The sequence below is a fragment of the Tachyglossus aculeatus genome, chromosome 21 (genome assembly GCF_015852505.1).
Source record: "Tachyglossus aculeatus isolate mTacAcu1 chromosome 21, mTacAcu1.pri, whole genome shotgun sequence".
NCBI lineage: Eukaryota > Metazoa > Chordata > Mammalia > Monotremata > Tachyglossidae > Tachyglossus > Tachyglossus aculeatus.
In genome coordinates, this window is record NC_052086.1 from 16,658,566 (window position 1) to 16,673,448 (window position 14,883).

The following is a 14,883-nucleotide window of genomic DNA, read 5'->3' on the forward strand; positions in this document are numbered from 1 at the left end:
GGAGCGAGAATAAGTAAGATGGAGAGGGCTGATTGACCGCCTTGACTCCATTAAGGAATTTCCCTTCGATGTGGAGGTGGATGGACATCCATTGGAGGTAATAATAATAATGATGGCATTTATTAAGCACTTACTATGTGCCAAGCACTGTTCAGGAATGGCGAGAGTCGTGCTTCAGATGTTTTTTTGAAATATAATCCGGGCAGCAGAGTGAAGTATGGACTGGAGGTTGGTCAAGCGGAGTCAGGCTGGAGGCAGGGAAGCTGGGGAGGAGACCTATGCAGTAGTTGAGTCAGGATAATAATAAAAATAAGAATAATAATGGCATTTATTAAGCACTTACTACGTGCAAAGCACTGTTCTAAGCACTGGGGAGATTACAAGGTGATCAGGTTGTCCCACGGGGGGCTCACAGTCTTCATCCCCGTTTGACAGGTGAGGGGACTGAGGCCCAGTGAAGTGACTTGCCCAAAGTCACACAGCTGACAAGTGGCAGAGCCGGGATTTGAACCCATGACCTCTGACTCCAAAGCCCGCACTGTTTCCACTGAGCCACGCTGCTTCTCCGGATGTGACTGATAGGTGTGGGAGCAGAAGGCGATCGGATGTGAAAGGGGAAAGGAGGATGTGAAAGGAGTTGGTGCTGCTGCTGACAACTGAGATTCTGGAGCCCCAAGTATCCTGCCACCTGGTCTTGGGTTGTCAGTCAGTCAATTGTATTTATTGAGCATATACTGTGTGCAGGTCACTGTACTAAGCACTTGGGAAAGGTCAATATAACAATAAACAGATACATCTGCCCACAACAAGCTTACAGTCTAGAGGGGGAGATGGACATTAATATAAATAAATAAATTACAGATATGTACGTAAGTGCTGTGGGGCTGGGATGGAGAATTAAATAAAGGGAGCAAGTCAGGGAACACAGAAGAGAGTGGGAGAAGAGGAAAGGAGGGCTTAGTCAGGGAAGGCCTCTTGGAGTTGATATGCCTTCAATAAGGCTTTGAAGCAGTGGGGGGAGAGTAATTGTCTGTCTGATATGAGAAGGGAGGGTGTTCCAGGCCAGAGGGAGGACGTGGGCTAGAGATCGGTGACAAGATAGATGAGATCGAAGTACAAAAGAAGGTTGGCGTTAGAAGAGCAAAGTGTTCAGGCTGCGTTGTAGTAGGAGAGTCAGGTGAGGTAAGGGGGGCAAGGTCCCTTGGTGGGGTCCCACTATATGGGCACTGAGCCCACCCCTGACTGTAGAGCTGTCTTTGCCCGCGGCCTCCATGAGGCTACTGAGGTCTTCCCGCCGGGACAGGCAGGGCTGACTTCAGCGTTTCGACTGCCCAAAGCCCAGATTGCCCCCCTCCCCGTCCCCGACCGTGACCCTCGACGTAATCACATCACGCCATGAGGGAGGGCAGCGAGCTGTCTTCCATGGGATTTGCAGAGGAGCGACGCCTGCACTGATTCAAAGCTGTCAGAGGCCACGCTTCTCCAGGGGCAGCAGGATCCATCAGCTTTGGTCAGACTGTCATCAGTCAGAGCTGCCCTGGCTCTGTTCCTGCTGCAGCAGGGCCCAGAGATGGCTACCCCTGCACTAGTTCAGAGTCCATCAATCAGTGGTATTTATTGTGTGCTTACCCTGTGCAGAGCACTGTCCTAAGCAGGAGGGTACAATACAACAGAATTAGCAGATGCGATCCCTGCCAGTAACGAGTTTGCAGTCCAGAGGGGGAGAAAGGCATTAATGTGAATAACATATAATATAAAACTTAAAGATATGTACACATTGTAATCTAATGCCAGGATTGGGCTCTGACCAAAGACACGGTCAACTTAATTAGATAAGGTCACTGTCCAGAGTCCATTCTCTCCCATACTAACCAGGGGAGGGAAGAGGGGCAATTAGAAAATAATAATAACTGTGGTATTTGTTAAATGCTTACTATATGCCTGGCACTGTACTAAGTGCTGGGGCAGATACAAGCTAATCGGGTTGGTCTCAGTCCCTGTCCTACATGGGGCTCATAGTTTTAACCCCATTTTACAGATGAGGTAACTGAGGCCCAGAGAAGTGAAGTGAGTTGCCCAAGTTCACACAGCAGACGAGTGGTGGAGCTGGGATTAGAACCCAGGTCCTTCTAACTCCCAGGCCGATTCTCTATCCACTAGGCCACACGGGGAAAAGGCAAATAAACCTCAAAACTGACAGGGTCCACACCTCGCCCTGGGGTTCTGCTCCAAACCCCCGGGAAACCCTACTCATCCATGCCCAAACCTCCCCCGGGTTCTCCCCGCTCCGCCCCCATTTCAGTCAATCAATCAATCAATCATATTTATTGAGCGCTTTCTGTGTGCAGAGCACTGTACTAAGCGCTTGGGAAGTACAAGTTGGCAACATATAGAGACGGTCCCTACCCAACAGTGGGCTCACAGTCTAGAAGACTTGCAACAGCTGCAGTCTCCCCCTCACCCAGGCCTCAGGGACCCAAGTACCCTCTGGCTCCCGGCCTCTCTGACACCCCAGACTAGCAATATTATCCTCCCTGTCTATGGTGGGGAAGGAAGGTTAAAGGGGCGATGATAGGTGATCAGTCCCACAGCACCTAAATCAATCAAACTTTGTAAAGATGTTTTCCCTCAGGGAGATGTTGGCAGAGGGAGGGAAGAGCAGAGAAATGGAAGGTGACTCCAGTGCCACAGCACCGAAATCAGTCAAACTTTGTAAAGATGTTTTTCCTCAGGGAGACGTTAGCAGAGGGAGGGAAGAGCAGAGAAATGGAAGGTGACTCCAGCGCCGTTTCGGAGGGAATGTCAGGCCTGCCCGCCAGCTCCAGTGTCACCCCCAGCTTTGGCGGTGTGCATGCGTGGTGGCCGTCTTGAGATGGTCTGGTACTGGCTCCATCTTGGCATGGTCCAGGTGGTGGTCATCTTGGTCCAGCCAACCCCCCCGCCACCCGGCCATGCGTTGCCCTGAGCAGTTGAGAAGCAGTGTGGCCTAACGGATAGAGCATGGGCCTGAAAGTCAGGAGGACCTGAGAGTCAGGAATCCCTTTTTAATCCTGGCCTCTCCGCTTGTCTGCTGTCTGGCCTTGGGCAAGTCACTTAACTTGCCCTCAAAAATCTCCAGTGGCTGCCAATCAGTCTGCGCGTCAGGCAGAAACTCCTCACCCTGGGCTTCAAGGCTGTCCATCCCCTCGCCCCCTCCTACCTCACCTCCCTTCTCTCCTTCTCCGGCCCAGCCCACACCCTCCACTCCTCTGCCGCTAATCTCCTCACCATGCCTCGTTCTCGCCTGTCCCGCCATCGACCCCCGGCCCACGTCATCCCCCGGGCCTGGAATGCCCTCCCTCTGCCCATCCGCCAAGCTAGCTCTCTTCCTCCCTTCAAGGCCCTACTGAGAGCTCACCTCCTCCAGGAGGCCTTCCCAGACTGAGCCCCTTCCTTCCTCTCTCCCTCATCCCCCTCTCCATCCCCCATCTTACCTCCTTCCCTACCCCACAGCACCTGTATATATATATATATATATATATATATATGTTTGTACATATTTATTACTCTATTTATTTATTTATTTTACTTGTACTTATCTATTCTATTTATTTTATTTTGTTAGTATGTTTGGTTTTGTTCTCTGTCTCCCCCTTTTAGATTGTGAGCCCACTGTTGGGTAGGGACTGTCTCTATATGTTGCCAACTTGTACTTCCCAAGCGCTTAGTACAGTGCTCTGCATACAGTAAGCACTCAATAGATACGATTGATTGATTGATTAACTTCTCTGTACCTCTGTAAAATCTGTGAAATAGGGATTAGGCCCCCCCTTTTAGACTGTGAGACCGTTGTGGGCAGGGATTGTCTCTGTTGCTGTATTGTACTTTCCAAGTGCTTAGTACAGTGCTCTGCACACAGTAAGCACTCAATAAATACGAATGAGTGAATGACTGTGAGCCCCATTTGGGACAGAGACTGTGTCCAACTTGATTCATTTATATCTACCCCAGCACTTAGAACAGTGCTTGACACAGAGTAAGCACTTAACAAATACCATCATTATTATTATTATTCCCTTGATGTCCATCTGAATCCAGCTGTGGGGGCAGGACACCCCACTTCTCCTGAGTCCTGTTTTAGGGCTGTTCCCGGCCGGCCTATAGGCTCTCATTCTCTCTCCTCTCTGCCATTTCTTTTAGACCACCGAAGGCCACAGGAACAACAAGGACTCCCGACTAGTCTGGACTCACTCCAACGAGCACGTGCTCTCGACTGGATTCAGTCAGGTACGGACGCCCTGAAAGGCCCCCTCTCCTCCCTCCACTCGGGCGGGGGCAGTTCTTGGGATTGCCATCGCCAAACACGGAGCTCTCTGGGGAATCTCCGACCAGGCCCGGGTGTGTACATGCTGACGTCGTACCCCAGACGCCGGGCAACCTCCCTGTCTGAGTTCCGTTGGGCAGTGACTCGTGGCCCCTGCCGCTACAACAGCATCCGCGTCCGCGGAGGACGAGGCAGGCAGAGGGGCCGGTCCTCTGCCGGGATGCCTTCCCCGGGATCCCGGAGGAGGACTGGGAAGTGGCCAGGATTGGTGTGAGCTCGGAAGGCTGCCTGCCCACCGATTCCCCCGGGTGCCGCCTGGCCAAAGAGCAGGCGTACGCTTGGCTGGGTGCGGCTTGCCCCAGTCTTGCCTATATATGGCAGTTAGACGGCTGGGTCCCAGTCCTAGGGGACCGAGCTGCCGAAATCAACAAATTCCATTCGGAATAGCTAACCCCGACCCTGAGGAGGGCGGCCGGCCCCGGCCGGAGATGAGCCCGGGGCGGTGGCCGAGGGGACGGTGGCCAGCAGGGTAGGTGAGGAGTGTTCACTGCCTCAGGGTCAAGTCCCTTAGAGGTGGCACTGTCCAGATTATCCATCCATCCTTCCATCAATCAGTCGTTTTGGTGAAGTGTCAAACTGGCATTCGGGGAAGCAGCGTGGCTAAATGGAAAAAGGACAGGGCTGGGAGTCAGAGGACTTGGTTTCTAATCCCAGCTCCACCACTTGTCAACTGTATCACCTCGGGCAAGCCACTTAACTTTGGTGTGCCTCAGATATTTAAACTGTAAAATGGGGATTAAGGCTATGAGCCCCACAGGGGACAGCCTGATTACCTTGTATCTACCCCAAGGCTCAGAAGAGTGTTTAGCACACAGTAAGCGCTTAACAAATACCCTAATTATTATTTAGTCAAGCTCCTCTTCCGAAATGGGTTCCGGCTGTCAAGCAACCCCACCTGTATGCTTAGTGGCGTGAGGATACCCCAAAACTGCTTCGGGGGCCTGGGGAGGATTGCTCTAGCCCAGAAAGGCCTGAGGGGATCTAGACTAAACTGGACCTTTGGGGAAGGGCAGGGGAGAGAGAGCAAGCGAGACTCTCCACACCTCCCCCCTCCCCAAGAAGAGCTGACTGGCCCCAGAGCCCATATGGGATTCTCATGAACTTGAGGGGAGGGGCCGTTTTGGGGGGTAAATGGATTGGGATCTCTCCTCCTTCCCCTCCATCCCCCTGCCTCCAAGCCCAGTGGAGTGGCAGAGTGATGATGATGGCATTTATTAAGTGCTTACTATGTGCAAAGCACTGTTCTAAGTGCTGGGGTAGGTACAAGGTAATCAAGTTGTCCTACGTGAGGCTCACAGACTTAATCCCCAATTTCCAGATGAGGTAACTGAGGCACAGAGAAGTTAAGTGACTTGCCCAAAGTCACCCAGCTGACAAGTGGCGGAGCCGGGATTTGAACCCATGACCTCTGACTCCAAAGCCCGGGCTCTTTCCACTGAGCCATGCTGCTTCTTTAGCGTGCTGCTTCTCTCACGCTGCTTCCAGGGCAGAGGGGCCCTGGAAACACCCTGACTGGGAATCCCTCGAGGTTACCAGAGTCTTGTAGATCCAGGATAACCAGGGCCTCCTCCCCACAAGCAGTCATGACACTGTCCAATTCCCAGCACTTGCCGAGGGTTCACTGGCCCTGGAGAATCAGCAAGCTGCCCAGTTCCTGCCCAGCGCTCCCCTCGCCTCCGAGTTGCATCCCTTTGGTGGGAAGGTTGACTGTGGGCTCCTCTAGGAAGGGCCAATCTCCCCCAGTCTTTCCCACTGGCATGTATGGACTCCAGATCTGGGGAGGAGGGGGAGGGGTGGCACTGGAGAGGAAGGAGGTGGCCCTGGGGCTTGATCATAAGGGAAGTGGCTCCGGGTGTGGGAGGGTGTGTGGCGGATTGGGGGTTGATGCTCCCTGACCTCCTTGCTCTCCTATTGCAGATGAGAGAGCATGAAGTCAAACTGTGGGATACAAGGCGCTTCTCCAACTCCCTGGCCTCCTTCGTCCTCGATACTTCACCGGGGTAGGATTCGCGTGCCCTTGCAGTAGGGCAGGATGGGACTTCCCTCCTTCTGTGGCAGGGGAGACTGGGTTAAAGGGGTGGCGACGGGTAGGGTGGTCAGGAAGAGCACCACAAGCTGGGGGAGGAGGGCGAGACTGAAGAGGTTGTCCATGGCACTCCGTCTATGGGATATCAATCAATCATATTTATTGAGCGCTTACTGTGTGCAGAGCACTGTACTAAGTACTTGGGAGAGTACAACGGACACATTCCCCTCCCACAATGAGCTAACCGTCTAGAGGGGGAGACAGACGTTAAATATAAGTAAATAAATTACGGATATGAACTTAAGTGCTTTGCGGCTGGGATGGGGGATTGAATAAAGGGAGCAAGTAAGGGCGACGCAGAAGGGCGCGGAAGAGAGTGCTTAGTCAAGGAAGGCCTCTTGGAGGAGATGTGCCTTCAGTAGGGCTTTGAAGTGGGGGAGAGTAATCGTCTGGTGGATATGACGAGGAAGGGTGTTCCGGGCCAGAGGCGAGACGTGGACAAGAGGTCGGATAGATGAGATCGAGGTGCTGTGAATAGGTTGGGGTGCTCTCCCCACGTGTGCCCTCTCAGCTCTGAGCCCTGCAAGAAATGGGTACTTGATCATTCTCTGCTCAGCCTCTAGCCTTTCCACTCCATCAGACCCTCCAGCCTTTTGGGCGCAAGGGCCGTGGTGGAGAGCGGGGAGTGCGGTGGCTTGTTCTGTCAGGCCCAGGGCTTCTGGGGTGGCCCTGGGAGTTGGCCGGGAGCAGCCAGTCTCCCCAGACTGGCTTTAGCTGGACGGGGCAGCTAGAGGAAATGTCAGGTTTGGGCCCAAAGAAGGCGACTGCGGCTCCAGAGGTGGCAGGTGAGGGAAAGCAGGTCTGGTCCCCCGGCCCAAATCCAGGCAGGATTCCAGGCCTTCCCTTGGAGGTTGCCCAAGAACTAGGAACTTATCCTTGAAGGTTCAGTAGTGGAACTGGAGAAAGGGCCCTGGAACCCTGGCTCGCAGTTTGGTGTTTAAATCTGAGGCCCGTTTGGACCCCTCTCTCTCTTCTTCTTGTTCCCTGTTCCCTTTCACCCCGTGTCCCGTTCCCCCATCTCCCTGCTGCAGAGCTGGTGGAATGAAAGTGTCCATCTCCCCTTGGCTCCGTCTGTCTAGCTCAGGGTTTGTGGGGGGAGGTACAGGGAGTGGGGAGCTGGGGGTGGTCCTGGTTCAGATGGGGGTTGTGGAATCCAGGGGTGTCTGGAGAACCAGTGGAGGGGTGAGAGTGGGACAGCACTACACACTGCAACAGAGAGACAGGCACACATAATCACACTCACCCTCACACCCACACTTCACTGTGGTAGAAACACACACACATACATATACAAACACAAACACATCGTAGCTCACATCACATCCCAGCTCCGCCAATTGTCAGCTGTGTGACTTTGGGCAAGTCACTTAACTTCTCTGGGCCTGAGTGACATCAACTGTAAAATGGGGACTAAGACTGTGAGCCCCCTGTGGGACAACCTGATCACTTTGTAACCTCCCCAGCGCTTAGAACAGTGTTTTGCACATAGTGAGTGCTTAATAAATACCATTATTATTATAGTGGGGAGAAAGAGACAGTCACCCATATATATACACACCCTTATACATCACTGTGGAGAAACACACATACTTCACTGTGGGGAGAAAGAGACAGACACACATATGTAAACACCCTCACACATCACTCTGGAGAAACATATGCTTCACTGTGGGGCGAGAGGCAGAGACAGACACACACATATACACACCCGCACACATCACTGTGGAGAAACACAGCCGCTTCGCTATTCATTCATTCGATCGTATTTATTGAGAGTTTACTGTGTGCAGAGCACTGGACTAAGCGCTAGGGAAGTACAAGTCGGCAACATTCAGAGACGGTCCCTACCCAACAACGGGCTCGCAGTCTAGAAGGGAGAGACAGATACATCCACACCCAGAGCTCAGGTGAGGTGGGTACAGGGTGTCTCTTATACCCTCCATCATAGTGGAGCTGCCATGTTCATTGCCTTTCCAGGAATCTGCCTGGCAGATCCCAAGGGACCTTATCTTCCGGGGGTGGAAGAGCGGGAGGACGGGGGCCCAGCCGCCACAAGGTCACAGTGGCAGCAGAGCGATCGAGGACGAGAGCAGATGGTGAGCGGGGGCTGTGATAAAAATGGAAGTCCAGAAAGCAGCACTCTTCTTTCTCCAAATTATCTGGTGTCTAGATTCATAAGGTGATTTATTTTACGTACCGTGCCTCCCGGTTTAAAGTTTTTCCAGTACCGACCCCTGTTACATTAATCCGATTTGCTAGTTTTCTTCTGTTCTGTATTCTGCCTTTGATATCCCCTGAAAAGCAAGAGAAGCAATACTACTTTATAAAAGGCTTTGGGGCGAGGACGAGGGACCGAGGTGGCCTCCCCTGGGCACCGAAGACGGAGCTTTGGTTCAAAGGTGTTGGGCTCAGTCCGTGAAGCTGCACACTCTCCAGATTTGGTTCCTTTCCGCCGTTCCCTTCCCCCCTCCCAGGAATGACAGCTCAGCAGGAATGTGCTGGCAGCCTCTTTGCGGTACTGAGAAGTCTAGGCTATTTCCCCTCAGCACCCAGCCCCAGACGGGTGCCTGCGAACCACGCCTGCCCGTCCCTTCCCCTTTCCTCCCCTCATCCCCTCATCCTGTTACGGCCTCCTCTAATGCCTGGGGGCCATCAGTTGCCCAGCATACTGGGGGAGCAATGGGCCATGGTGTAGAAGCGCTGAGAACAGTGCTTTGCACATAGTAAGCGCTTAACAAATACCATCATTATCATTATTATTATTTTGTGGACCTAGGTCTCTGGGGATCAAGGAAGCAGAGCTCCCACCTCCAGTGTTGGCTTGTTTGTTTGTTTCATGGTACATGTTCAGCACTTACTATGTGTCAAACACTGTTTAAGTGCTGGGGTAGGTGTAAGTCAGGTTGGACACAGTCCCTGTCCCGCATGGGATTCACAGTCTTAAGTGGGAGGGAGAACAAGTGTCGAATCCCCATTTTACAGTTGAGGAAACTGAGGCACAGATAAGTTAAGTGACTTGCCCCAGGTCACACAGCCAGCAGTTGGCAGAGCTGGGATTAGAAATCCGGTCCTCTGGCTCCCAGATCCGTGCTCTTTCCACTAGGCCACGCTACTTCCCAAGGTCACACAGCGGACCAATTCCTGGCTCATTGCCTTGTCCCATTTGTTAAGAGGGCACCAGGCTGGCCTGCAGTTGTGAATCCCCTCCATATAATAATGGTGACATTTCTTCGGCGTTTACTATGTGCAAAGCACTGTTCTAAGCGCTGGGGAAGTTACAAGGTGATCAGGTTGTCCCAAGGGGGGCTCACAGTCTTCGTCCCCATTTTACAGATGAGGTCACTGAGGCCCAGAGAAGTTAAGTGACTTGCCCAAAGTCACACAGCTGACAATTGGCGGAGCCGGGATTTGAACGCATGACCTCTGACTCCGAAACCCGGGCTCTTTCCACTGAGCCACGTTTCTTCCCTCCTTATTAGCCACAGGGGCGGAGATTAGCTGGAGGCAGGGGTAGCCGGCATCCAGATTTTGCAAGGAGTCTAGCAATCGGAGTCGCTACTCTCCACTCAAAGGCCAGATGTTGATCTTCCGGAGCACAAAGTCACGGTTTGTTCGCTTCTGGCCTCCGCTTCTTCATTCAGTCGTATTTATTGAGCGCTTACTGAGTGCAGAGCACTGTACTAAGTGCTTGGGAAGTACAAGTCGGCAACATATAGAGATGGTCCCTACCCAACAACGGGCTCACAGTCTAGAAGACGGGCTCACAGTCTTCATCCACCAATCACTCAATCAACCAGTGAATGGTCTTTATTGAGCGTCTACCCTGTGCAAAGCAGTGTACGAAGTCACCTCTTACCTTGGGGCACGTGTGGGAGCCAGCCCCCTGATTTGGGGGAGGGTCCACCAGGCAGTCCCTGCCCCATCGTCTCCTTCTGGAGCTGAGGTTGGTGGGGAAGTGGGGAGGCTTAGCATCGGAGCTGATCCCCACGGCCTGGGGAAATCCCAGCTCCTGCCCCCCATGAAGCAGGGTCCCACCCAGTATTCCCTGGGGAAGCAGCGTGGCTCAGTGGAAAGAGCCCGGGCTTTGGAGTCAGAGGTCATCGGTGCAAATCCCGGCTCCTCCACTTGTCCGCTGTGTGACCTTGGGCAAGTCACTTAACTTCTCTGTACCTCTGTTACCTCATCTGTAAAATGGGGGTTAAAACTGTGAGCCCCCCGTGGGACAACCTGATCACCTTGTAAACTCCCCAGCGCTTGGAACAGTGCTCTGCACATAGTAAGTGCTTAACAAATGCTACTATTATTATTATTATTATTCCGGGAAGGCTGGGAGCTTTCGACCAGGGGATCTCCAAGCTGTGGTGGTGCCCCGTCCCACCCCCCATAGCGAGAGAGCCAGGGGGGGGGTCCCATTGACTGCTGGGCAATAGAGTTTGTAGCACCCTTTGCTGTGGTGAGGCTCAGGTGGAGGAGGGAAACCCCAAGATCCCAAGGTGAGAAGCAGCAGCAGCATGGCATAGTGGATAGAGGATGGGCCTGTGAGTCAGAAGGTCATGGGTTCTAATCTAATCTTTTACGTGACCTTGGGCAAGTCGCTTCACTTCTCTGTGCCTCAGTAACCTCATCCGTGAAAGGGGATTGAGACTGTGGGCTCCACGTGGGACAGGGACCGTGTCCAACCCGATTTCCTCATATGCATCCTAGCGCTTAGTACAGGGCTGGTACATAATAAGCGTTTAACAAATACCACAATGATTAGTATTAACATAGTCATGAGGGGCCATGGGCAGGGGCCGGTAGCAGTGGGTGGGGAGGGGGTCTTGAGAAGCAGCATGGCTCAGTGGAAAGAGCCTGGATTTGGGAGTCAGAGGTCATGGGTTCAAATCCCGGCTCTGCCAATTGTCAGCTGTGTGACTTTGGGCAAGTCACTTCACTTCTCTGGGCCTCAGTTACCTCATGTGTAAAATGGGGATTAAGACTGTGAGCCCCCTGTGGGACAACCTGATCACCTTGAAACCTCCCCAGCGCTTAGAACGGTGCTTTGCGTATAGTAAGCGCTTAATAAATGCTGTCATTATCATTATTATTATTGCACCCATCATAGCCCCCATATCTCAGAATGCACCGAGTGTGTCGGCTCCCCGCCCTCTTCGGTTACCGCTCCAGACCCAAAAAGGGTAAATGGGCCCGGGCCCCACTGTGCTGCTGGAGGGCACTGACCTGGTGATTGCTCGGTTTAAGAATAGCTCAGTGGGCTGCCCACCTGGGGCCAGGGGAGCAACAGCAGCCAGCCCTAGAATCTGTTCAAATCACTCCCAGATGGGCGGCTTGGGACAACTTTCTCTCCTTCCCCTCCTCCCTCCTCCCTCCTCCCCTCCCCTCCCCCCTCAAGCAAGGCTAACTGGACAAAGGCTTTCAGCTCTCTGAAAGCCCCTAACAAGGAGAGGTCTGGGTTGGCACCTCAGCGGGCACGTGCCCTGCCCCGGCCTCTGTCCCAGCTTCTACTGACTCAGCCTGGAGGCGTACAAAGTTGGGACCTCGTTGGCTCCCCATCCCCGCCACCCCCTCTCAGGATCTCGGGGATGTAATGGAAGGGTTTGTGAAGCCCTGGCAGGGGGCACCAGGGCTGGGCAGTTTGGATCGCCTCCCTCCCTGCCTCCCTCCCTCCCTCCCTTTCTCCGGTTTCCTTCCCTTCCTTGTTCCGCAGCCTTTTCGGTTGTTTGTGTAGAACATCATGTGCCGATGAGAGGGCCGCTGGGCGTGGCTAGGAGGGGCTGAGGCCTCTGCTGGGCATTGGGGCCCCCGCTCCCCCTTCCTCGCTTTGGGGAGAGGGGATAGTTCTTTCTCCCCACTCCCTCACCCATCCGTGCTCCCACCTTCGTGTCATCCCTCCCTTGGCCCCTTGCCTGGGCAGCACAGCTGCCCCCAGCTGCCTTGGGCCCTCCCACACTGCGCCTTCACGGCCCCCAGGCCCAGCCAAGGGAGGTGGAGGCCGGCCCCTGGAATCCTTGCTTGGACCTTGGTGCGTGGTGAGCGGAGACGTCGCCGTCTGTGGCTTCTCTGAGACGAGGCTAGAGGGTTCTCTCCTAGAAACCCCCGGGGTCCAATCGGGGAACGGCCCTCCCAAGCCAGAAACCTGAGGGCTGGAGGCAGAGGGGGCAAGGCTTCTGGGAAGCTCCTCTATCCTTTAATAATAATAATAATAATGGCATTCATTAAGCGCTTACTATGTGCGGGGGAGGGGGGGTTACAAGGTGATCAGGGTGTCCCACGTGGGGCTCACAGTCTTAATCCCCATTTTCCAGATGAGGGAACTGAGGCACAGAGAAGTGAAGTGACTTGCCCAAAGTCACACAGCTGACAAGTGGCGGAGCCGGGATTTGAACCCATGTCCTCTGACTCCAAAGCCCGGGCTCTTTCCACTGAGCCACGCTGCTTCTCCTTTACCCACTTTACTCCTTCCACTTTACCCAGTGGAGCTGCCATAGTGCAATCCCTAAGGCTCTGTGCTTGTGAATTTGTGTTGTGTGTGTGTGTGTCTGTGTATATGTGTGATTTAGTGGTTGTGCCCCCCGGGTTCTCTGGCTGTGGTCTAGTTACCCCTAGCCCTCCACCTCTCCATCTCTCCTTCTGGATCCCTGCCAGGAGCTTCATTCGTTGGCAAGACCGTTCTCTGTGTGATCCCAAAAGGGACAGTCACGACACTGAGTAAGCAGGGAGCAAGCCGTTTTTTTCCCCGCCAATGCCTAGGGAGCCCGACCCATCTGAGCGGACGGCTCAGAGCCCAGCCCCCTTACAGAGGCCACTGCCTGGCGCCCCCGGCTCACCCTCTGTGGCCTGCTTCGGGGCCAGAAGCCCTTCCCACTAGGGGCCTGGAATAGACTCAGCCTCGCAGTGAAAATATTTACTCAGCAGCAATTTGCAAAGGAATCTGGGACGGTGATTTAAAAAAGCTGGCTGCACGATGACAATGGACCCTTTGACAGCCCAACCTGGCTCCTGCCTGCAGCAGGGCTAGGGGAGAGCGAGAGGGGCACGGGTTCTCTCCCCCTCCTCTAATAAGATCCAGCCCTGCAGGAAGTCCACCTAGGTAGGGTCTGGGGAGGTAAGGGGCCCTCCCCCTCTGCCTCCCTGCCTTCCCGCACCCAGCCCTGACAGATGATCTGCCTCTCGTGCCAGTAACCTCGGGAGTGGCTAATTGCATCCAGAGCCCCCGGCGCTGGGGCTCGCTCCTGACATCAGTCCCGTGTGTTGCCGAGGCTGCCCGCTCGCCTGCCTGGGGCCCTCCCCTAAGGCCAGACGGCCCTTGTCCTCCATCTCCCTGCTTCTCATCCCCTTATCAGGGGGGTGGGGGCAACCTGGACCCTCCCTGAGAGGGGCCTGGGGTCCGCTGGGGAAAAGGGTGATTGGGCTGGGGTGGCTTTTGGGAATCCGAGCTCTGTGGGGTGTGCTCTGAACCTCTGACCTCCTGGACCCTGGCCATCACTGTCCACCTGTATCACTGAGGTCCGGTACTGGCGGCTCAGGGCTGAGGAGTGGGGAGTCCCCATGTTCAGGGAAGGATAGATAGGTCTTCTCCCTCCTTCCCTCCAAAAAAACTGCCTGGACCCCTCTTCTTACAGATTGGCACAGCTGAGCGGGTTCCGCAGGAGCCTCGGAGGACCTGATTTCTGACGAGAGATCCTCCCTAAGTTCACCCCTGGCTGAGGCCCCGTTCTCCTGCTGCGAGGGGATGATCGCCAGGGGCAGCCCCAGTCGCGAGCACCTCTCCCCCAGAAAGAATGGGGAGGGTGGAGGGGGCCTGCTTCCACTCCCCCACCTCTGGAGAACTTTGGAGATTCCAACCACTGCCCCCGGGATGCCTCAGGGTCTCCCTGCCCTCTGCTCCAAGAGTGGTGCTGGACAGGTCTATGGGGAGATGAGTTGGGGCTAGCAAGGTTGGGGGGCGGACGGACGACAGGATAGATGCAATGCACGCACTTGGGGCTGGCGGTAAATAAGGGACGGGGGGCTTTTGGCCCACGCTCTGCGCCCTCTCCCCGGGGTCTGAGAGTTCCATCTGGGGAATGGGCAGGGCCCCTTGGGCACTGCCTTGGGGTACAGTGGTCTGGGGGCAGGATGCTCCCTGTGGCTGCCTCCTGTCCAGAATCAGGTCTGGGGCCTTCTGAAAGGACCTGAGCATCAGCTGGGGGGACCTCAGCTGGCCTCCCAGGAACTTGCGTTGCAAAAAGTCCCATTAACAAAGCCAGGGGCCAGGCCTGCAGTCCTCCTGCTGTCAGAGGCCCGCTGGTCTCGAGTTTAAGGAGGCTTGGGGCCCCAGGGCCGCTGGAGGACAGCAGCTGGGCAAATAGAACCGAGGCATGCCAAAACCTAAGTGAGAGGGGAGAGAGAGTAGCCCAGTTCCCTTTCCGCCCCTGCCACTGTGCAAATAACT

At 54.6% G+C, this 14,883-nt stretch overlaps 1 protein-coding gene across 2 annotated transcripts in view; it reads left to right on the forward strand.

Moving 5' to 3' along the window:
- Positions 1–14,883, forward strand: part of LOC119941990 (mitochondrial import inner membrane translocase subunit TIM16) — a 161,341-nt gene that overhangs the window by 83,447 nt on the left and 63,011 nt on the right. For both annotated transcript variants that reach the window (XM_038762618.1, XM_038762616.1), the window contains exons 8-9: positions 4,180–4,266; positions 6,281–6,363. In XM_038762618.1, the coding sequence (XP_038618546.1) occupies positions 4,180–4,266; positions 6,281–6,363 (170 nt within the window). The remainder of the gene's footprint in view (positions 1–4,179; positions 4,267–6,280; positions 6,364–14,883) is intronic.